This window comes from Rhipicephalus microplus, chromosome 7 (assembly GCF_043290135.1).
Source record: "Rhipicephalus microplus isolate Deutch F79 chromosome 7, USDA_Rmic, whole genome shotgun sequence".
Classification (NCBI taxonomy): Eukaryota; Metazoa; Arthropoda; class Arachnida; order Ixodida; family Ixodidae; genus Rhipicephalus; species Rhipicephalus microplus.
In genome coordinates, this window is record NC_134706.1 from 100,579,723 (window position 1) to 100,604,405 (window position 24,683).

The window sequence follows — 24,683 nt, forward strand, 5'->3', positions numbered from 1 at the left end:
CCTAGGCTTCGCCTTTCATCGTTGAACGCGATAGCGATATTCACCCGTGTAGGCCCCCTTCCGCCACCCACGCACTAACGCACACACTCTCCACGCAATCACCTTCCCAATTTCTAGCCTGCTTTCGATTTTCAGTGGAGACCTAAGCTGTGCCACCAGGAAAGCCTAATAGCAAACGCCCTCCGACTCCTCTCTTTATTTGCATCGATCTCGAATTTTCGTTGACGACCAACGCTGTTGTTTGTCTCACAATCAAAGACACCGCTCCAATGACATTGATAACGGAGTTTAAACAAAGCACTTCGCGCTTTTTAACGCCTCCGCGATTGCAAAGAAAGACCCGTTTTCTACTCCTCTCTCGTGTATAGTAAATATATCTAGTATACTTTTGTAGTTATCGGAAAATCAATAGCCACAACAGAAGGAACTTCGATAAATCATAGCCCATCACAACAGGGGACCCATGCTTCAGCTTCGATGCCTAACATCTGTACAAAATGCATGAGCAGTGAAGCTATTAAAAACACCGTTTCTAAGGCTCTTGTCCCCTTGCACCATCTTTTATGTCACGTGATGGCACAGCTGCACGCACCACAACGCCCCTTCGTCAAACGTCTCATTGCAGCGGTTGAGTTACTCGAATGAGTATCTCGTGTTCGCGTCTCCGCCGTATCCCGGCTTCTAATCACCCAATAGTACAAGAAGCGAGACACCTCTATCGGGCTTTATTTTGACCGAGCCCGTTGCAATGGGCACATACATTCCGCCAACACGCTTCGGAGTTTACGAAGTGTCCTTCACTTTTTGTTGCAAAATTGTCAACGCCGGTGGAGGGAATTTTTTTGTATAAATGCTTCAGCAAACTGTTTTGTACGCGATCGAATCCCGTCTGCGAGGGCTGCATTTCCGATGGAGGCGGAAATGCTGTAGGCCCGTCTGCTCAGATTTGGGCGCACGGTAATGAACCCCAGGTGGTAAAAATTTCCGGAGCCCTCCACTACGGCGTCTCTCATAATCATATGGTGGTTTTGGGACGTTAAACCCCACATACCAATCAAAACTGTGTTTTGTACTTTTATTCTACACCCACGCCTCAGCTTCAACGAAATCGGTCGCTACGACATTGCGGCCGTTATCGACCTCGTGCTGAATGTTACCGGCGCCAGCAGAGTCAACATGCTCGCATTTTCTCAAGGTACGACTGGAAGCTTGGTTCTTCTTTCCACGAGGCCGGAGTACAACGACAAGGTGTGTTTTTGAATATAGCTTCGTTGTGATAACTTCGTGGTGAATGACTGTGACATGATTTTCCTATTTGTTTTTTGAGGCGACAGCCTTGCAGGGACGAAGTGCGAAAATTGACCTTCAGCATCCCACGTTGGCGGCGTCCAGCAGTGCCGATCAAAACGCGGGTGATGCAAAAAAAAAACATCACGTGGTGACAATATTATATCATGTCATCACAAAGCCACATTAACGTCACTTGGCGCAACATTGTAGCAGTAGTAGGTTCTTCAAAGTTGGGCCCATCGCGGGCACAAAGCAAAACTAGGTTAGCTTTCCTTTGCTTCTGAGTCTATACCATCAGCTGCCGTGTCACACTTTTACTTCCACATGGAAAAGTTGACGCATGAGGTTGTCTAACCTCTTTCCGAAATTTCGCTGGGACGACTGAAATGTGTCAGGAGTGTTCATCTATCCGCTATCACAATAATATTGGCATAAATTAAGGACATGAAAGCTCTTACTTCCTCTGAGCTCCACGCATCGTGCTTGTTCTGGGTCGGCAGCCCTACACGGTAAGCGTTAATGTCCTTGATAATAAACTCAGAAATACTGAAACTATTGTAGTTCAATTATTTAAATCGACTCCAAAGCGACCGAGATTGTTATGTTTCTTTCGTTAGAATGTATCAGACATGCTCCACCTTCCTTCGAAAGCTTTCCGCACCTTATGAGGTTTTGCATGACCCCCGTGATCGAAAGCCTTTGACCATCTACGATGTCACGTGGTGACGTCATCACGTGAGATTGCATCAGCTGACATCGCAGTGACGGCATGCTGATGTCATAGATTTGGTAATCGTGATAGCGTCATATGGCCACGTCTTTGCTGGGTGGTAAGTATTTGCATCACTCATGTTTTGTTCATCACTCCTCCGACACCGCGGGTCGCTGCTGACGGTCAACCTTTGTCGAGGCAGCTAAGGTTTTCGTCTTGACATGAAAGGGGGGAGGGGGGGATCATATATTGCCACAGGGAGACAGCAAAATCAATTTTTGTTATAAAGGCGTATCTCCCTGAGAAATCCAATCTTTATTGTGGCGGTCTTTTGAAGGCGTACCTGAAGTGGCTTCGAGATGACTGGGGCACGTTTGTTACCGCAGAATAAACTCATACAAGTTGTCGCACTTCACGATGAAGAGCAGTAGTGGCGAAAGCCCCTCACAGCCACCTTATGTTGTTTCGTGGGAAGTTCGTGTTGCATTGTGTGACGCACGCTGATGGGCGTGCGTTGGCTTCTGTATGAATTTCAATATGATCGGTTCAGAACAGTTTTGGAACTTATAGGCGTACCGACAGGAATGTTGCGAGATTCAGCATTCCATAAAGACTCGGGATAATCCCGCCATATCCGGATGGCTAGTAACTATGACCCTATATTTCTTGCAAAATTACAATTATTTTTCTACTGCACTAAAAAATAGCTATCAAAATATCCCTATTCAGCTGTCTTCGGCAACGGTGATTGATTTCTGAGTTACGTAGTTATACATTCTCTTCACTTTCTTTTGTGCAGGTTGACCTACTTTTAGCCTACGGTCCTGTGGCAAATTTAAGCCACGTTGGATTTCCCATTCATGAGCTGATGCCCTTCGCTGGTCCTCTTTCGGTAAGAATCAGAATAATTTGTGCATTAACTCAAGATAGCTCTCCACAAACAACAATAAGATAAGTTTGTTCAGCTGACAAGTCATTCAAATATTTACAAAAAGAGGCAGTTGACTTGAAGCTTTTTGTTATTTCCTCAAGTACAATAACAATCACCATGTTATGTCTTTTTTAGAATATAATTCGTAATTCACGACAGAGGGGAGCATCCATAAGGAGGCTACCGCGTTACCAAAGAGGAAGATAGCAGCAATGGATAATTTCGTAATATGTTCACTTTAAACAAAAATTTTCATTATAAAGCTTGCCATATACAAATAACTCTTTTTTGCATTTAATTTAGGAGAAAATTTGATGCTTAAATGGAGTGCTGTTTGGTCCGAATTGTCTCTCCGTGTGGACGAACACAATGATTTTTTTTTGAAATTCATGATTTCTCTTTCAAAATCGGAAGTGGCCCTAAAATATTTTCAAAACATTATAAATTTTTAGTAGAGCAAGTGTACATTCCGCAGATGGCACAGTATTGAAATAGAAAAAAATTTAAACATAGAAATTTCTGGATGTGTAGATCGAAGAAAAGTTGCAGCAAAAATGTTGCGCTTCAGACACCTTAGACCGACAGCTTGCTTAATAGGTAGACCAAATTCAGTGTAGAAATAGTAAACAATATTCTCAGAATAACATTTAATACATTCAAGTTAGACAGTATTGTACAAAATTCGAAAAGGTCCCGCTCTACCAGTTTTTTATCTATGAAATATTTCACCGATTCACTGATTTGAGCACAAAAAATCCGCACAATATTTTTAGAATGTACTTGAGATGGTCGTCAAAAAGGCCATGTTTTGGCGTGCACTTACCTTAAAATGGGGCACCGAGATGATAATAAAGTAAAAAAAAATCATACAATATCCACGGAATAAGTGATGATGAGTGGGATGAGGCTTCGAAGGGCTTTACCGAGAAACCGTGCATCTTCCGCTGCCTGCGTTCGTGCATGCGTCCGCCCGTCTGTCTGTAGGTCTAACTGTACGTTCGTCCGTCAATCCGTTCGTGCGTATGTATGTACGTACGTACGTATGTATGTATGTACGTACGTATGTATGTATGTATGTATGTATGTATGTATGTATGTATGTATGTATGTATGTATGTATGTATGTATGTATGTATGTATGTATGTATGTCCATCGACTATCCATTCATCTATCCGTTCATCTGTTTTTGCATATCCCTCTGTCTGTGGGTGTGCTCCAATACTCAGCCAAGACGGCTAAATAGACAGCTGAATGGACGGCGGCCATCTTAAGTCCCATACAGCTTCTCACGTAGCTGGCAACATAGACAGCTGCGAGAAGACCGCATCGTAAGCAATTACGATGCAGGCTACTTTGCTGTCTAAACAAGATGGTAGCTCAGCGAATCGCTCAGATAGATTGAATTTCACCGGAATCGTCGTCTGCACACAAGCAGACGCTTTTGCAGACGCTCAATGTTAGTAATGTTTAATTTTTGTTAGATTTTACCGTGAAATAGGCCGAAAAATACAACTTTTACTGTTGTTTATTTTGGCTTTCTCTTCTCGACGCGAGGTGGCCCATCTTCGCGTAAAAGCTTTCAAGACGTGTTCCAATTATCGGACAGCATGGGCTCGGTGCTGTCTCCTAAGCAGTGTGGTTAGACTGTCTACATGCTGTCTAAGCATTGGAACAAAGCCTGCATGTGCGTCTGTCTGTCAGTATGTCCATCTATCCGTCCATCTGGTGAAAACCTCAAGTACCACCATCTCACATCTCTTCATCTTATATTCATCACATACAAGTACCGCCATCCAACGGACATTCCAAGGATTCAAACGTGAGGTGGCTACTACGTACAGGAGACGTACGACGCACGGCTTAAACAGCTTCGTCCCTAAAATACAAGGCATTTCCCTGGCGCCGCAAGTCGTGTGAAAAGTAACAATGCGTGCTTTTCGTGACAGCCTTATGACGGCCGTGCGCTGGCGCGTCAAAGTGTACACTTTGAACGACGCCAAGCTTGGACCAAGTCTATTGTACAGTATGCCAAGCAAGTTTGTTGCACCGTAAAGTTCCGGCAAGCACTAAGAGTACACGACGAGCCACATTGCTTGTCGTATTGTGAAGTGTAAATAAAGTCTTTTAAGTAGTTTTCGAGAAGTATCAGTGACTGTGTAAGAGAGTCTTTCAGTCTGGTAATGTTATACTTTGAAAACACCGGTATAAAATTGTTTATTGATTAAATCATTTTTTAAAAGTGGGAGAAGGTTGAGAACCGTCAGAGCATATGCTTTTTTCACTGTCGCGAGGTAACGCTTTTTTTCTTGTTGACGCAACCAAATAATTATTTTTCATCAGCACGGCTTAACGTTAGCACACGAAAGAAATTGCCATTTATTATGTCCAACACAATCACCCCTTCTTTATTCTAAAGCTGCTTCTAGATCCTTTGGGAGACAGCAGATATTTGTTCCTACCAGACGCTCCGAAGGAGGTGGTGCAGTTGACATGTAGCATCCTGAGAGGACAACCATGCAGCCTCGCCCTGCTATTCACACGGTTGATCAGTCCTGAGCAACTCAACAAGGTACTGCTGCTTCTTTCCGCTGGGCATAGTTGCTTGTTTCATTACATTGGGTAGTTCACTAAACGCACCATCAGCGTGAGCTCACAAGAATCCTTCGAAGAACTTGTGAAGCCCCTTGTTCATTCTTTTTTTAGCGTGCATGTTATTGCACGGTATAAGCGTGCATGTTATTGTCATCAATGCTATTTGGAAGCAGGGATAATTCACGTGGACAAACAGACAGAAAATTCACTTCATTGAATCCTGAATAGTTACAGACGCAACCTCTTAACGGGGGGCGGGGGGGCTTCTAACTACTGGCCGTGCCCACGTAGAGGAGGGAAGCCATGACACTTCGTCTTTTCCAAGGTCCGCATTGCCTAGGCTTGCCTTCAGAGTACTGTACTTCTTATGGCCCCCTCCCATTCAGCTTCACTGTAGAGGAGGATGTTAGGCGACTCGGGACGACGCCAAAGCACAGTGGCGTACCAAGTCTTTCGCCTTCCTCACGCATCAGCAGGGATACATATATATATATATATATATATATATATATATATATATATATATATATATATATATATATATTTATATATATATATATATATATATATATATATATATATATATATAGTGGGAGTAATAATTCAAGGGCCAGTTAGTCTTCGTAAAGGTATGAGATACGGCATATATATATATATATATATATATATATATATATATATATAGTTATATATATATTGAGGCGTTTTAGAGTGGCACTCTTCTTAGAGCAGGAGAGCGGTCACGACACGTCAAGTGGTAATGACGGAACCAGTCTGAGTTTCCAGCCAACCAAACGTCGTCTTCTTCACCGACTGAGTCATACCCCCTGCCTTTCTGAGTAGCACTCATCTTCTTCACTACATTTTCCTCCCTTCCGGAAAAGAGCCATCCTGGCGACTCATGGGCAGGAGACAATAGACGGATCATAATACGGTTTTAGGCGGTCTATGTGGACGGTTTCACGTCCACGGCGTCGTTGTTCATGGGGCTGCTCTAGCGGCTCGACGATGTAATTGACGGGAGCAGTTTGCTTAACCACACGGTAAGGGCCATCATACTTGTACGTCAGTTTCGTTGAGAGACCAGGGCTGCTTGAAGAGATGCGAAGCCAGACAAGGTCATCTGATGCGTAAGGAGCCGGAGGCGTCGGGCTATCGCGGTGGTGTTTCTGTCATTGCTGTTCAGCACTTGTGAAAGAGCGGGCAAGCTGACGACACTCTTCCGCGTATTTAGCAGCTTGTGACATCGTCGTCGACTTAGCAACATCCGCGTGGTAAGGAAGGATGGTGTCTAGCGTGCAAGAGGGCTCGCGACCATAAAGGAGGAAGAATTGAGAGAAACCAGTGGTTGTCTGGACAGCAGAATTATGCGCGTATGTTACAAAAGGGAGAATACTGTCCCAGTTGGTGTGATCGGTTGCGACGTACATTGACAGCATATCTCCTAATGTACGGGCGAATCGTTCTGTAATGCCATTAGTTTGAGAATGATACGCGGTGGTCGTGCGATGAATGACTTGGCATTCTTTGAGAAGCGATTCGACGGCGTTCGACAAAAACACACGCCCTCGGTCACTCAGGAGTTCACGTGGTGCACCGTGACGTAAAATGATCTGATGCAGTATGAAACGACATCGTCACTGGCTGACGCAGAAGAGAGTGATGAAGTTTCTGCGTAAAGCGTAAGGTGATCTATAGCGACTATTACCCAGCGATTTAAAGTCGGTGTAATCGGAAGAGGTCCATACAGATCGATACCAACACGGTCAAACGGTCGGGCAGGACAAGGTAAGGGTTGTAGTGGAGCTGGAGAACTTGGAGTAGGATTCTGCCGGCGCTGTCAAGCGAGACAGGAACGTACGTAGCGACGAACGAAGCGATACATTCCACGCCAGTGGCAGCGGTGGGACAGGCGGGTGTAGGTTTTTAACACTCCAGCATGTGCGCATTGTGGTTCGGCGTGAAAGGAGGCGCATATGTCTAAGCGGAGACAACTGGAAATGACTAGGAGCCGTTGGCGTCCTTCGGAGAGATAATTCCGTCTGTATAAGAAACCATCTCTGATAACGAAGTGCTGTATTTGACAGCGCATACCTCTAGGGATATTTTGCGAGGGAATTCGACTCAACAAGTTGATAATTGAAGCAATCCAAGGATCTTTTCGTTGCTTCTGTAGCATGTCGCTGACACTAAGTGCAGATACGTCGGGGGCAGGCGAAGACGGCGCCTTGTCACTACATCGTAGAGGTGATCGGGACAAAGCGTCTGCGTCGGAATGTTTTCGGCCTGATTGGTAAACGACGTGAATGTCGTACTCTTGTAGCCGAAGCACCCAACGGGCAAGTCGGCTGGAGGGATCTTTTAGCGAGGAGAGCCAACATAATACGTGATGATCTGTAACCACGCTGAATGGGCGCCCGTAAAGATAGGGTCGAAACTTGCCTATGGCTCATATGATGGCTAGACAATCTTTTTCGGTGACTGAATAGTTGGCGTCTGCTTTTGTGAGTGCACGGCTAGCGTAAGAGACGACGTACTCATCAAATCCAGGTTTACGCTGGGCGAGCACAGCACCGAGGCCAACTCCGCTAGCATCCGTGTGTATTTCCGTCGGGGCAAGAGGATCAAAATGTCGCAGTATAGGAGGTGACATAAGAAAGTGGCAGAGTGTGGCAAATGCATCATCACAAGCTGACGACCAACTAGAAAGGCCGTTGTTGCCGCCAAGAAGGTCAGTAAAGGGCGATATGATGGAGGCGAAGTTGCGAATAAAACGACGAAAATATGAACATAAACCGAGGAAGCTACGAAGTTCTTTTAAGGTCTTTGGTTTAGAAAATTCGGCAACGGCACGGAGTTTCGTCGGATCCGGAAGAATGCCATCTCTAGATACAACATGGCCCAAAATTAGAAGTTTTCGAGCGCCGAAGCAGCACTTCTTCAAGTTGAGCTGTATACCGGCGGAGGTTAGGCAAGTAAGCACTGTCTCGAGCCGCTGAAGATGCGTTAAAAAGTCGCTTGAAAATATCATGATATTGTCTAAATAACACAGACATGTCTGCCATTTCAGGCCACGGAGGATGCTGTCGATCATGCGCTCGAAAGTGGCAGGCGCATGAGAGAGCCCGAATGGCATGACGTTAAATTCGTATAAGCCATCAGGGGTGACAAAAGCCGTCTTGGGGCGATCAGCCTCAGCTATGGGAACCTGCCAATAACCTGAACGCAGATCTAGAGACGAGAACTTCGTGCCTTGTAAACAGTCAAGGGCATCGTCTATGCGAGGTAGCGGGTAAACATCTTTGCGTGTGATCTTCTTCAACCGGCGGTAGTCGACGCAGAATCTTATTTAGCCATCCTTCTTCTTGACTAGAACAACTAGGGATGCCCATGGGCTGTTAGAGGGCTCATTAACACCTCGATTCAACATGTCGTCGACTTGTTCCACGATTATGCGACGCTCAGATGCCGATACCTGATACGGACGCTGACGTAAAGGAGCGTGAAGGCCAGTGTCGATTTCGTGAGATACTGTGGAAGCACGGCCCAAAGTCAGTTGCTGGTGGTCGAAGCTAGCGCGGAAGCGTTTGAGGAGGGCGATGATGTCGGTGCGCTGCTGGGCTTAAGGTTGGTGTCGATGCAGCGCGAAATTGCGTCGGTGAATGATGGGGAAGAGGATGACGCGCAGCAATCGACAGCGTCAATAGGTAGCGTAGTCGAGTGGTCAGGAACTACACGTGCACTCGAGGGGTGAATGTCATCGGCAAAGCCCAAGCACTCTCCGTACAGTAACTTGGAAGGCGAGGGAAACGGATTCGAAACATAAATTGCACTTGATGCATCGTGAACATTCAGAATAGCGAAAGGAATCAGGAAGCACTTGCGGCAAACAGCGGTTTCAGAAGGCGTAAAAAGAACAGTTGAGCCTCTAGAGACGTCACAGGAAAGCGGAACTAGGGCGGATGAGAACGGTGGTATCAAAGTGTCGGCGGCAACGAAAACTTTTGCAGGTGAAAGGGACGAGTCGAGTGAAGCAGCGCCTGTGCGCCCCGATGGACGAACGAAAGCCCGGGCAGACAGAGGGGCGGACGCATGGTCGAAAGCACGCCCTGACAGGTGCACACTTTGCCCTACTCATCATCCTTTAATCCGTGGATGTGCTCTGTAAATAACTAATGTCTTCCAGGTGTATTATTCCCAAGGACACGAATGGATGGATGGGTATGGCTGTATCCTTTAGATCGGGCGGTGGCTAGTGCCACCAAGCCGTAATAATGAACAAAAAACTACATTTATTTTTTTTCCTTTAAGTAGTGAGCTTCAGGATTAGTACTTTGCAGTGAAGGGTTCAATTTTCACTCGTACCCGCGTAAAGTCTATCTTGCTCTCCCTGTCCCTATACCCTAGTGCTTCGAAAAACTCTGCGCCATTATCCTGAACTATAGGGTGGAGCCCCTTACAGAACATTATCTAGTGTTCGGCGGTGTCCTCTTCCTCTCCACACGCACTGCATACCGTTTCTACCCATTCGTATTTGGCCCGATATGTCTTGGTTCGCAATATTCCCGTCCTGAGCTCAAACAGTAGAGAACTAACCCGAGTATTGTCATAGATCCTTTCCTTGGCAATTTCCTGGTTAAAAGTTCGGTAGATCTCTAGTGTGGACTTCGTAATCATGCCAATTCTCCACATATCGGTCTCAGCTTCCTTCACCTTCTTCTTAACCGATAATTCTTTTTGGTTTGGGCCCCTGCTGTTTCAAATACACACAAGTCAATTTTCTGGTTCGCTTTCTCCATTTTGTATCGACATTCTTCATGTGCAAGTAGCTGAATACCTTCCTAGCCCAACGCTCCTCCCCCATTTCTCTCAATTGCTTCTCAAATTTTATCTTGCTGCTAGCTTCCCTACCCTCAAATGATGTTCATCCCATATCACCTTGTACTCCCTGATTTGGTGTATTCCCGTGAGCTCCTAAGGCAAGCCTACCTATTCCACGTTGCTCAATTTCTAATCTTGCTTGAACTTCTGATCTCATGCACAAGATCTCGTTGCTGAACGTCAGACTAGGAACCATGACCCCTTTCCATATTTTTCTCACAATGTAATACCTATTGTAGTTCCACAGTGCTCTGTTTTTCATCACCGCTGCATTCCTGTTATCTTTAGTCGTCACGTATATTTCGTCTTCCCTTAGGTACTCGGCCCCATTGCTTATCAATACACCCTGATATTTGTATTTATCTGTTGCCTCTAGCCTGATCTCCTGTTTTCTAAGCTAACTACCTTCATTGTCATTAAAAAGTATGAGTGCTGATTTTTCCTTACTGAATCCTAAATCAAACCTATCTCCCTCATTACCGCAGATGTCCATCAATCTCTGCAAATCTTCCTTGTTGTTTGCCATTAGTACAATATCATCTGCGTACATCAATGCTGGTAGTGCCTGTTCAATGAGTTTTCCTTCTTTGACGAAAGAGAGGTTAAAGCCCAGTCCACTTTTCTCTAATTTGGCCTCTAATTCTTGTAGATACGTCATGAATAAGGGCGACAGAGGAAACCGCTGCCTAAGCCTCCGTTTTACCTCTGAAGGCTTGGATACCTGTTTTTCGCACTTCATAACTACCTTGTTGCCTTTATAGATATCTTTTTTAAAGATTAATGACTCGATCTTCCACGCCTAATGTGTCCAGTATTCCCCACAATTCCTCTTGAACCACGCTATTGTACGCTCCCTTGATATCAAAAAATGCAAGCCACATGGGCTTGTGTTCCTTTTCTGCTTTTTTGAAGCACTGCGTCAGTGAGAACAGATTGTCTTCCAACCTCCTGTGTTTCCGAAACACATTCTGCAGTTCCCCCAGCACCCTCTCATCCTCTATCCATGCCTGCAGTCTTTCCTTTATATTCTGCATCGCCAGCCTGTAGACCACTGATTTGATTGATTGATTTGTGGGGTTTAACGTCCCAAAACCACCATTTGATTATGAGAGACGCCGTAGTGGAGGGCCCCGGAAAATTTCACCACCTGGGGTTCTTTAACGTGCACCCAAATCTGAGTACATGGGCCTACAACATTTCCGCCTCCATCGGAAATGCAGCCGCCGCAGCCTGGAATCGAACCCGCGACCTGCGGGTCAGCAGCCGAGTACCTTAGCCACTAGACCACCGCGGCGGGGCAGCCTGTAGACCACTGATGTCACTGTTATAGGACGGTAGTTGTTTATGTCAGCTCTGTCACCTTTCCTTTATAGATCATGCTCATCTTGCTAAGTTTCCATCCATCTGGGACTTCACCACCGATTATTATTTTGCTCACTGCCTCTCTCAATGCCTGCTTAGACTTCTGACCTAATTTCTTTATCAGCATAATTGGAATGCCATCTGGGCCTGTCGACGTACTACTAGGAACCCTCTTCTCAGCCCTTTCCTACTCTTGTTGTGAAATGAAGCCATTGCGCCACTTGATTATTCCTTGTCTATAGTGATGCATAAAGCACTTCTTTGTTGAAAATTTTCTCTCACCCTTGTTCTTATATATTCAATACCTTTGTCCCCTTCTAGCCTAGCACCTTGAGCTGTAGTTATAAACCTCTGCTGTAGGCTCGTCTCATTTCTTAGGGAGTTTAGATGGTTCCAAAATTTTGCAGTTGCCTTTCTATCTTTTTTATGTACTTCTGCCACCTACTGAGGTCCCTTTCTTCTAATCTTTTCATAGATCAGAAGAGATGCATCCCTTCTACAGCTTAGAAAGATTTTCCATTTTCTTTCAACATCATCTGTCGGTTCACCCCGCTGATTAGCATGTCTGTGTTCCCTAGAGGCTTCCTGACGTTTTGCTATGACTTATGACGTTGACATAAGACGTTCTTCTATGACGTTTTGCTTCCTGACATATACGCTCATACAACGCTATCTATTGAGCAACTCATAAACTAGAGGTGGCTACATACGACTACTACGACTACAGAGGAGGAAACGAACGACCCACTGCCTATGGAGCTTCACCGTCGTTTGCGGAGCAAGCGGGTGTTCTACCCCACAGGCACGCATCTGCTTGTGAATACAATAAAAGCAACTTTCATGCTTTAGAAGCGCACGCATCCTGTTTATAGGCTTCAAAATACAACATAAAATATTGCAGTAAGAAAGCGTGGTACAAGTGTATATATTCATCGGGCATTTAAACATGTAGTTATTATGAAGACCGCATGCTTTGAAGCCGGTCACTCACTACAGGAAGGCACACACGTTACTGCGCGTATTCTCTTAAGACGACATGGTGGGTGCAAGGCAAGTTAGAAAAGATTTCATGGGCTGAGTGTTTGAAGTTCGCACTAAGGACAGGATTTCACTAACGCGTTTAAAACTAAAAGGCCAAGCTTATTCCCTAATTTTTCGTATCTCCCGAATGACATCTTTTTTCTTCGCTGAATGCTCTCTACAGACAGCACTCAAGAAGCACGTGTGAAAATAATTCAGCTTCATTTTAAAGTTTGCCCCAACCAACAACTTCCTGGCCTACCCTAATTGACGAATATTCCAAGCAATGAACACAGTTCACTGAGGAGCTTGCGAACTCCGCGTGCTCCACGAGTCTAAAATTGCTGCTGGCGTCGCTGTATGGCCACTGTAGCTCACGTGCAGTGACAGCAAACAACAGATTTGCCAATTACGTGCTACGAGCTGCTGTCTGCATGGTACTTATCTCTACGTCAGACTCTTTGGACGTAAAAATATAGAGCCGCCCTTTAAATATCGAAATTGAAAAGAGCCTTTTTGAGGCACGAGCACTAAACATATATTCAGTGTTCTCCGACGTACCACACTACTTTTAGCGTTCGCCACACTTTCGCTTTACTCTTGAAGCAAGAAATTGAAGTTTGCCAGAATTTGTGTCAGTATTGCTTTATATATCTAAATCGCATTTATATGCGCAAGAGAAGACACGGGGAAAAAGTAGCGCTGACTTACAACTAAACTTTGTTGTGAGTCATGTTTCTCAGTTCTTCCTCAATATAAAGTTTAGATAAAACTCAGCGCTTGTCTCGATGCTTCGTGTGTTTCCTTTAGCGGTAATCACTCAAAAGAAAATACCGACGAGGCCGTACCGAAATTTTCTTCCGTCAATACGCAGGTGAAAAAAACAGTGCAGTTGCTTCAGATTTGCCGATGCCTCAGTTATTGTGAACACCACAAGCGGGGCACAGTACGACACAGAAAATAGGAAAGACAACAACACAGGTGCACACTCGCACGTGCAAGTCTATTGACAATACAACACATGCGCAATTTACGAATCTCACGTCACATACTACAATTTTTTTCGTGCCTAAAAAACAGAAAGACAATCTCCGTTCCAAAAAATCATCAAAGCGCATTCGCTAATGGAAAAAGTCGAATAATGAAAGTTGCTTTCATGGGGGCCGGAGCAGGCGTATGAAGATAACAAATAGATTGGTGCAGCGTAAAAGTCAATCATCATCATCATCATCATCCTTATTATCAGCCTACGTCCTCGGCAGGACAAAGGCCTCTCCCATGTTCCACCAGTTAACCCGGTCCTGTGCTTGCTGCTGCCAATTTATACCCGCAAACTTCTTAATTTCATCTGCCCACCTAACCTTCTGTCTCCCCCGGATCCGCTTGCCTTTTCTGGGAATCCAGTCAGTTACACTTATGACCAGCGGTTATCCTGTCTACGCGCTACATGCCCGGCCCACGTCCATTTTTTCTTCTTGATTTCCGCTATGAAATCCTTAACCCCCGTTTGTTCCCTATTCCACTCTGCTCTCTTCTTCTCTCTTAAGCTTACACCTACCATTTTTCTTTCCATTGCTCGCTGCGTCGTCCTCAATTTAAGCTGAACCCTCTTTGTAACTTCTCCAGGTTTCTGCTCTGTAGCTAAGTACCGGCAAGATACAGCTGTTATATACCTTCCTCTTGAGGAATTGTGGCAATCTACCAGTCATAATGTGAGACGACTGCTTGCCAAATGTGATCCACCCCATTCTTGACATGCATACGTGAAATAACTCACGGCCCTCAGTCCCCAGCAGCTGCGAAGCAACTGACCACGGCGGCGGTCAGATCTGCAATGCAGCAGAGGGTGCTAAGAATCTCTGGATCCGGACAGGCCGCCATTGGAACCTGAACTTGGCAACGTTTAACGCTAGAACCTTATCTAGTGAGGGAAGTCTAGCTGTACTACTCGAAGAGCTAGAGGGTGTTGAATGGGATATAATAGGGCTCAGTGAGGTTAGGAGAACAGATGAGGCCTATACGGTGCCATAGAATGGGCACGTCCTTTGCTAACGGGGCTTGGCAGACAGAAGAGAACTGGGAGTGGGGTTCCTAATTCACAGAAACATAGCTGGCAACATAGAGGAATATTATAGCATTAATGAAAGGGTGGTAGGTATTGTAATTAAACTGAATAAAAGATACAAGATGAAGGTAGTACAGGCTTACGCGCCTACATCCAGCCATGATGACGCTTCAGTTGAAAGCTTCTATGAAGACGTGGAATCGGCAATGAGTAAGGTAAAAACACAGTATACTATAGTGATGGGCGCCTTTAATGCAAAGGTAGGGAAAAAGCAGGCTGGAGACCAGGCAGTAGGAGATTATGGCATCGGCACTAGAAACACCAGAGGAGAGCTACTAGTAGAATTCGCAGAACGCAATGATTTGCGGATTTTGAATACCTTCTACCGAAAACGAGGAAACCGCAAGTGGACATTGAGGAGCCCTAATGGCGAAAATGAGAACGAAATAGACTTTATAATGACCGCACACCCAGGCATCGTGCAGGATGTGGAAGTGGTTGCCAAGGTACGATGCAGTTACCATAGAATGGTACGGTCTCGAATACGCCTAGACTTGAAGAAGGAACGACAGCAACTGATACACAAGAAGCCAATCAATGAGCTAGCACTGAGAGGGAAAGTAAAGAAATTCAGAGTCTCACTCCAGAACAGGTATTGGGCTCTTAGTGAGAAAACCATCCTTAGCGTAGATACAATGAATGATAATCTGACGGGTATCATTAAGGAGTGTGCAGTGGAACTTGGAGGTAGGGTTGTTAGGCAGGACACTGGCAAGCTTTCCCAGGAAACGAAGGCTCTCATTAAGAAGCGTCAAATTATGAAAGTCCATAGTCAAACAGACAAAATAGAACTGCGGAGCTTTCAATGTTGATTAATAGGCGTAAGGTATGTAATGTAAGAAGGTGTAACATGGAGGGGTGATCCCACGAGAGATCGACACGGGTCCAAAAGTTGATAATTTAGATTTCATTGAGTATATTATATTTCGTGCACCTCTCACCAAGTAGCCCGAAAGTCAACTTCGTTTTATGAATAATGGCATAACTTACGAGAAAAAAATATCAAACTTCAATAACACGGAGGCACCAATTGCGTCACCTGTCATTTTCGAAAATTGCAGATGCTATAAAAAGACAAAAATGTTTGTTTCAAAGAAGATATTCTTTACCTGAATTGCATGTCTAATGGAGAATGATTTCATACGGTTTCAAGTTTGTAGACCTCAAGAAAATGGCTTTTAAAAAGTCAAATTTTGCGACAGTGTAAAATAAGTTACGTATTTCCCTTTTTTTTTCTCCGAAAGTAACGCAAGCAGCGTTTTCAAACTTGGCACATTTTAAGGATATAGGGTGTTCATTAGGTACATAAATTATTGCTGCCGTAGGGCAAATGTAAATTTCATATATTGCCTCAAAATTCTCATATTGGCAAAATTGTACTCCACTGAAATTTGAATCATAAAAAAAACGCAACTTAGATTTTTCTTAAAATCTCGTAAATGGACAACCGAAGGCGATCACGCAGTAATACAGAAAAACATGTTGCATTATTCTGTTTTTAGCGACAAAATTTGTGGTACAAATCAGAGCTTTTTGAGAATGCGCTGATAAGTTGAGAAATCTAGAAATCGGAACGGAAAAGCGGCAACAAGCTTCAAACGCGAATAAACTTGACCGCATTTTGTGAAGAAAGGCTGTTTTAGCACGGTGACAAGTAAGTACCCATGAAGGCGCATTTATGCTCCTGATAACACAGCTCTTATGGAGGAAATCGTCAACACTGTAACTCAGTTGCAAAATTTCTGTATATTTGCAGGTAAACTCAAACATGAAAATGTTCCAACGCAAGTGTTGGCTCTCGCTAGAAAAAGCATATGCGCTTGAAGTACCCTCACTGGTATTTTGGTGGTGACTGCGTGAAACAAGAGATGCGCTCAAAATGGCTGCACTTTTTGCAGATCACATTTAGCAGTACGTGACGCTAACAAAACACGACCACGATCAGTGTCCTCAGGTGAACTTAGCCAAACATGCGAAGAACGTATGCCTGGAACACGTGGCAACGATTTCCACTGGCTCTTTTTAAACTGACGGATCGTTTCTAGCTCGTCTGCATTTGCACACAGCAGCTTGACATTCTTGAGCTTCGCGCTCATTTGCGCCACCATTTGGGATGCTGATATAATCACAGCTGAGCTTGCCGCTCTGAGGTTGTAGAGCGTAGCCTGATGCTTAGTAGACCACCAACGCCGTCACAAGAGTTCTTGCCATGTCCTGTGGCCAAAAAAATCAACTTTGTTGATATACGATCTTTCTGACATAACTCGAAACACTGGTATTGTTTTTGAAGTGACTGCATGCACCATCAGACACATAAGTAACATGCGTGTCAGGCTTAAGTTGTTCCTTGATATAGTTGTTGATTATTTGTAGAGCAAAACAGGCATGTGCCGCATCATCGCATGTGTCATCACTGATGAAGGCAAAACTTTCAATTGATTGCTTCCTTGTGACGACACACGTGAATATAGACACCTGTCTTTTGTGCTAGTGATACGACTGTACCTCATTCGGTAAAATGGCTGTCCAATTTTCGGCAAAATCAAAGTGAAAAATGCAAGATTCTTTCTCTTGGTTCTCCTTCGTCTGGCGTATTGCTGATATTTGAATGTATCTTATGTAATCATGGGTAATCTACTTCACGAACCATAGACTTAGCTCTCGCAGCAAAGCACTTGCCTGGGCTGTTTTTTCACTAGATCGCCATTTTCCCATACTGCATAGGCTACCTCAATATCTTCAGGGATTCCTAAACATGTGGCTGTCAGAGCGTCCTCCTTAGCATAATAGTCACAATGGTGTAAAAAATAATCACTTGTAGGGGAGTTGCAAAGACATAGTTCTTTCAAGAAGTCCGCCGTGTAGGCACCATCTGTGATGTCTTGTAGGGCAGAAACACACTCCGTGACATTAGCACAGTGTACACAAAGGCGGACTTCTTGGTGTGGTGCAAGAAGAACCCACTTCGGCCTCAGTGAACAAAACTTTGAGAGCCCGATAGACGTGTTCGGATTAGCTTCTCTAAAGAGACGGTAAGCCTCTCACACGGAACGAGTCATAAACCTTTTCGAAACAAGCTCCTTTTTTCCATCAATAATAACAGATATAACATCTTTTTTGTAGAGACTCTGCCGAGAGCAGCTATACACATCTTTGGAGTAGTAAGTCATAGCTGCCTGGACGTCCATTGGGTTCAGCCGTGTCCTTTTTACCGCATTTGGTGCTAACCATATCCCGCCTTTAGCGCGCCAGCGTCGGGACCTGTATATCATATAGGCTGACAAGTTAGGTATAAGCGCTTGGAATTTTCGCCGCTCTATATCGCTTGGCAACAGTGTCAACAAATGCATGCGCTCTTGATACGAAGAACACGCTTCATAGGCTTGCTTGAAGTTCTTGAAACACTGGGCACACATCCTGCATTTTAGATCTCATGGTTGAAAGTGGCGGTTACACACGTTACGGTGGCATTTCACGGTTACTGTAGAATTGCTGCTAAGTTGTCTTGGCTATGCATGAACTTTGCCATTTTGCGCATGCAGCTTCTGCAGTCGCATATGTGACAATGCTTCAGGCGTGTTTACGCACCGCTCTTGACTTTTGCCTTTTTCTTCTTCCGGCAAAAACTCATAAGCTGTTTCAGCGGAGAAGCCATTAGACGAAGACGGTGTATCCCTGAGGCGTCTGAACCAGTTCTGGTAGACGTGGTCGTTGTTATGTGCATGGCGGGCAGCTTTCGGCAAAAGCTTCTGGAGGGCAAACAGGCCAATGTCTTCAACCTTGCAGAAGTTTCTTTGCTAAGGTATTTTCTTGTTATGCAACATGAGGTAATCTGAACAAAAAACTCTATCCCGGCTGAAGTGGTTAGCCATCGCCACGCTCCTTGAGGCTCAAATTGCTGGCAATGCAACTATGCGTGAAACCAGCAGCACGAAAGTGATCTATCTGTCGTCTGTTCCTATATCTCTCACCCTAATGAGAGAAGACGTAAAACGGTGTGCACAAGTATGCGCAGTGCGAATGCAAAACTGAAGTATAGTAAGTTAAAATGAATTAAACAATGTTTTTGTCGATAAAATTACGGGAGGCGTAATCTTTGTCCCTACTTTGAACCATATAATATAAAGCATTGCCTCCGAGATGCGGCGCACAGCAATTAATCTGTAGAGCAGACGACGGATGACAACTTGCCCTAAAGCGTGTTATTCAGTCTAATGCGGCAGTCTTCGTGCCCCAAATGATAAAAATTTGTTATGAATTGTTTATGAACTCATTCAACATTCAGTTCTCTTACCCAACGTGTTGCAAACACATGGCCGTCACAGCAGCTCCGTCTGTGTGTCAGTAATGGAGAGGCACCACATATTAGAAGTCTCAGTGATCTACGTATAAGAGTGAATTCAGATACTGTAGAATATCGTGTTCAAAATAGTTACTCCTATCTGCTAAAACAGCCGTTCTTCACCAAAATTGGTCACGTTTACTCGCGTTTGAAGCTCATTGCCACTTTTCCGTTCCGACTTCTAGATCTCTCAACTTACCAGCGCATTCTCGAAAAGGTCTGATTTGTACCACGAATATTGTTGCTAAAAACAAAAATATTCCAACATGTTTTTTTTATATTACTGTATGATGGCCTTTGGTTGTCTATTTACGAGATTTTAGGAAAAAGCAAAGATGGGGCTTTTTTATTATTCAAATTTCAGTAGAGCACGTTTTTGCCATTATAAGAATTTTGAAGCAATATATAAAAATTTCCATTTGCCCTACGGCAACAACAATTTATGTACCTAATGAACACACTATATCTTTAAAACGTGTCAAGTTTGAAAAAGCTGCTTGCATTAATTTCGGAGAAAAAAAAAGGGGAATACGGAGCTTATTTTAAACTGTCGCAAAATTAGGCATTTTTAAAAGCTTTTTTCTTAAGGTCTACAAACTTGAAACCGTATGACTTCATTCTTCATTAGGCATGCATTTCAGGTAAAAATATCTTCTTTGAAACAAAAATAGTCGTCTATTTATAGCATCTGCAATTTTCGAAAATGATAGGTGACGAAATTGATGCCTTCGTATTGGTGAAGTTTGAGCATTTTGTTCTCGTAAGTTATGCCGTTAATCATAAAACGAAGTTGACTTTCGGGCTACTTGGTGAGAGGTGCACGAAATATAAAATACTCAATGAAATCTAAAATATCAACTTTTGGACCCGTGTCGATCTCTCGTGGAATCACCCGGAGAGAAATGAACACGCTCTGAAAAACGAAGGAAGTGTCAAAGCAGTGAAGAAGAAACTTGGGATAGGCAAAAATCTGATGTATGAACTCAGGGACAAGAAGGCAAAATAACTACCGATATAAAGACAGTTAAAATAGCGGAGGAGTTTTACAGCGATCTGTACAGTAGCCAGAACAACCACGACTTTAATGCTATAGGAACTAGCAGTAACCCAGATGAAACCCCACCAGTAATGATAGAAGTCAGAAAAGCTTTGGAGAGCATGCGAAGAGGCAAAGCTGCTGGGGAAAATCAGGTAAGATTAGATCTGCTGAAAGATGGAGGACAGATTGCGTTAGAAAAACTAGCCACTCTGTTTACGAGGTGTTTCCTGACAGGAAGAGTACCAGAGTCTTGGAAGAACCCTGACATCATCTTAATACATAAAAAAAGGAGATGACAAGGACTTGAAGAATTACAGGCCGATCAGCTTGCTCACTGTAGTATAAGAGCTATTTACAAAGGTAAAGGCTAACAAAGTGAAGAAAACATTACAATTCAATCAACCAAAGGAACAAGCATGATTTCGAACAAGCTACTCAACAATCGACCACATTCATACTATCAATCAGGTAATAGAGAAATGCTTAGAATTTAACCAACCACTATACATAGCTTTCATAAATTACGAGAAGGCGTTTGATTCCGTAGAAATATCAGCCGTCATGCAGGCACTGCGGAATCAGGGCGTCGATGAAGTATATATAAACATCCTGGAAGAAATCTACAGGGGACCAACTGCTACCATAGTGCTTCATTAGGAAAGCAACAGAATACCAATCAAGAAGGGTGTAATGCAGGGGGACACAATCTCCCCAATGCTATTTACCGCGTGCTTACAGGAGGTTTTCAGAAACCTAGAATGGGAACAGTTAGGTGTAAGAGTTAATGGAGAGTACCTTAGTAACCTGCGCTTCGCCAATGACATTGCATTGCTGAGCAACTCAGGGGACGAGTTGCAACTCATGAATACGGAGTTAGACAATGAGAGCAGAAAGGTGGGTCTTAAAATAATCTGCAGAAAACGAAAGTAATGTACAACAACATCGGAAGAGAGCAGCTCTTCGAGATAGGTGATAGTGCACTTCAAGTTGTAAAAGACGATGTCTACTTAGAGCAGGCAATAACCGCGGAGCTGAACCACGAGATTGAAGTAAAATCAATGATACGTAATCTTTTTCTGATATGGAAATGAAAGTGGCCTGATGCGTCATTTTCTGCATCTATTTTTGTGAAAAGTTTCGGTAAAATTTTGGGTGGTTTTATTGCTCTACCTAGATAATTTGTTCGTATCAACAAAAAATCTTGGAACTACTCCATGTTTTTCACATCAAGTTATGCGGAGAAAGACTTGTCAGTCATTCGTATATTGCCTTATCACAGAAAGAGTAGTGTTTTTTGAGTAATTGCACTGTTCTATTGGTGGTCTTCATCCGCTCGCTCTTACGCCTACACTTTCTTAATCTTGTTACTCTCGCACTTTTACTTTCTTTTTTTTGTTTAGAGGCAAGTGCCTTGATTGTTTGCTGAACAAGAACAGTCTTTTTGTTTTGCAGGCAAGAAAATTTATAAGGCTCCGTCTGATGACCAGAGGGAGCTGCGTTGCCGGCACCAGCCCATCCTAAGTTCGCTGACGTTGGCCGTTAGGGGCACGCAGAAAACAGACGCGCGCACGCGTGCCCGTGTATCCCTGCTGCAACCCGCCCACTCACGCGGGCAGGCATACGCGGACATCGCGTTTCATTTTGAATGACCCCTACTTGTTATTCCGCTTTTTCTCTGATATGCAATTCGTTCTGGCGCTGTAGTCACACTGGAAAACTCCACTGCATGGTGCCTAAAAATTTTCTTGGCACAAAACGTCTAGTGCCTAAAATGTACTTACTAGTGTGCTGACCGCCAAGCGTTTTCAAAGGGAGATGCTGGCACTTTCGATGATGCCTTCCTCCGGAGGCCACCAGACGGCCGCCAACCATAGGAACTATGCTATTCGAGTGGTGAGGCGCATAGAGTTTTCTGAATTAACTAGAAGGGCCTCTGTCGCTGCGTTCATTCAGCGACCATGGGAATGATAGGTAGTACACAGATTCGCCTAGTCTTCGTACTTGCGGGCGGCGAATCATACTTGCGGCTTCGTTTATTGCTTTGTTTCGGTTTTGTTTTGAAAAAAGATTCAACCATTTTGAACTCCATGACCCGATTTATAAAGGTAAGTCGAAAAGAATGGGGTGGCGAAGTGCAACCGCTGAACATTTGCTGATTTTCGTTTCGTGAGAAAACAGCTCCAAGCCACACGAACACACACAGAGCCAAAAGCAGGCCAAAAGTACCAAGATCAGACAAATGTGTGTACTACCCATCATTCCCATCTACGCTGAAGCGCCAGGCGTTTCAGCTTCCATAGACACTAGCGCCAGAGTTCCCTCTATATTACGAAACTTTAGGCGGACCGAGAGCACGCGCTGTGAGCCCGTTGCGTGCACGTCACTTGCGTTTTGGATGCACTTAGGATGCGCGTCCCTTAACCCAGTCGGCTTCGGGGCAATCACGGGCATTTATGCTGTTAAACTGGTAGCGCATGCCTCCGCATGTCAGTGCCGCGTTTTTTAGGGGCAAAGCTCCTTATAGCGGCACCCGTTCGTCCCCCGTAGAATGTAACAAGTATAACAGTTCGACCTCCAAGGTGGTGCCGGTGAGAGACTTCTTCTGTGCGTTGTTGAACAATAAAAAACAGTGCTCAATGTACATGTCAATGGCTGCTAATGGGGAATGAGAGACAGGAGCATTCGGCTTTTAGTTAACGCGCAGGCTGCGATCAACATTAGCGGCCTTTGGTATGTACATTGAGCACTATCTGACAAGAAAGGTTTGCTACGTTATACTCGCTGGGTGTAACCTCCTTAGTTTTAGAAAGGTTTAGCGAGCGTTGAGCCGCAGCGCCATGAATACAATGAACTTGTATATACCATGAATGAACTCGAGGTGGTTAAAAATGGAAAGTAGATACGAAGCGCAGGCCGTAAGAAAGTAAAAGCCGAATTCTCCGCCTCTCATTTTCCATTAGCAGCCATTGCCATGTACATTGAGCACTATCTGACTGAAAAAGTTTGCTACGTGATACTCGCTGGGCGTAACCTCCTTGGTTTTCGAAAGGTTTAGCGAGTGTTCGGCCGCAGTGTCATGAATACAATGAAATAGTATATACCATGAACTCGAGGTGGTTAAAGGTGGGAAGTGGACCCGAAGCGCAAGCCGTAAGAAAGTGTGCGTGTGCCACCTCCCGTTTAGTACTCGGAATGTGCGCTATATGGCGGTGCTTCTATATGGGGAATATATGATGAAAAGTTGTGAGATGGTGGTACTTGGAGTGTTGAATAGATGGACGAACGGACACATAGACAGATGCATGGATGGACGCATGAACGGACGCAGGGGCGGCTGCATGGACGAACGCTGGGACGGACGCACGAACAGACGCACGCATGGACGGGCTGATGGACGCATGGACGGTCACACTGACGGACGCATGGACGGACGAATTCTTCGCCCCACTCTCCATCATTCACTCCGTGGATATGCTGCCATTTTTTTAATGCGGAGCATTTCTTAGCGAAATTCAGCGACTATAAGCGTATCTATCTATCTATCTATCTATCTATCTATCTATCTATCTATCTATCTATCTATCTATCTATCTATCTATCTGTCTATCTATCTATCTATCTATCTATCTATCTATCTATCTATCTATCTATCTATCTATCTATCTAGCCACCTACGACTTTTAGCTTTCGTGGCCGTCTCGATAATGGTATCCATACCATAGTTGTTATAGTATAACTTGACCGTATTACGAACATATTTAACCAGTCATAACATGAAAATCAAGAACTGTATGTCATGAATGTGACCATTTACATTTCATGGTCTTGCTGCTCTTGCTGAGGTGTCTTTGACATGAAATTTCGCAAAACTAGTGAGGTATGACATGAATGCATAACAAACATAAGTGACAGACTATAACGTGGAAATCATTACATGTACGTCATAATTTTCATGTTATTACAAGTCATGATTACACGCCCCGCTTATGGTGATATCGCCGTCATTTTGCTAGCTTCACATATACGAAATGTGGTAATACGGGACGTGAATGAACAACGAAGGTACATGACTGGTGCAAACATGATTACCATGAGATGAGTGTCATGTAAGCACATGACAACATACTACGCTGATGATGCGCTCGTGGCCTTTTCGCTAGCTTGCATAAAGCAAATTTGGTATTACGTGACGTGAATACATGGCGAAGGTAAATGACACGTGTGAAGATGATAATCATGACAGGCGTGTCATATAAAAATTGACTACATGCTACTCTCATAGCGAGCTCGCAGCCACTTCGCTAGCTCCACATATATGAAATTTTGTATCACGTGACGTGAATAGACGACGAAAGTAAATGGCACGTCTAAATATGATAATCATGATA

General features: G+C 44.2%; 1 protein-coding gene across 1 annotated transcript in view; it reads left to right on the top strand.

Moving 5' to 3' along the window:
* Positions 1 to 1,104: 1,104 nt before the first annotated feature.
* LOC119179126 (gastric triacylglycerol lipase-like) overlaps positions 1,105 to 24,683 on the top strand; it is a 46,751-nt gene continuing 23,172 nt past the window's right edge. Inside the window, exons 1-3 of the mRNA XM_075868242.1 lie at positions 1,105 to 1,248; positions 2,802 to 2,894; positions 5,351 to 5,503. Of these exons, the coding sequence (XP_075724357.1) occupies positions 1,177 to 1,248; positions 2,802 to 2,894; positions 5,351 to 5,503 (318 nt within the window). The 5' untranslated portion in view covers positions 1,105 to 1,176. The remainder of the gene's footprint in view (positions 1,249 to 2,801; positions 2,895 to 5,350; positions 5,504 to 24,683) is intronic.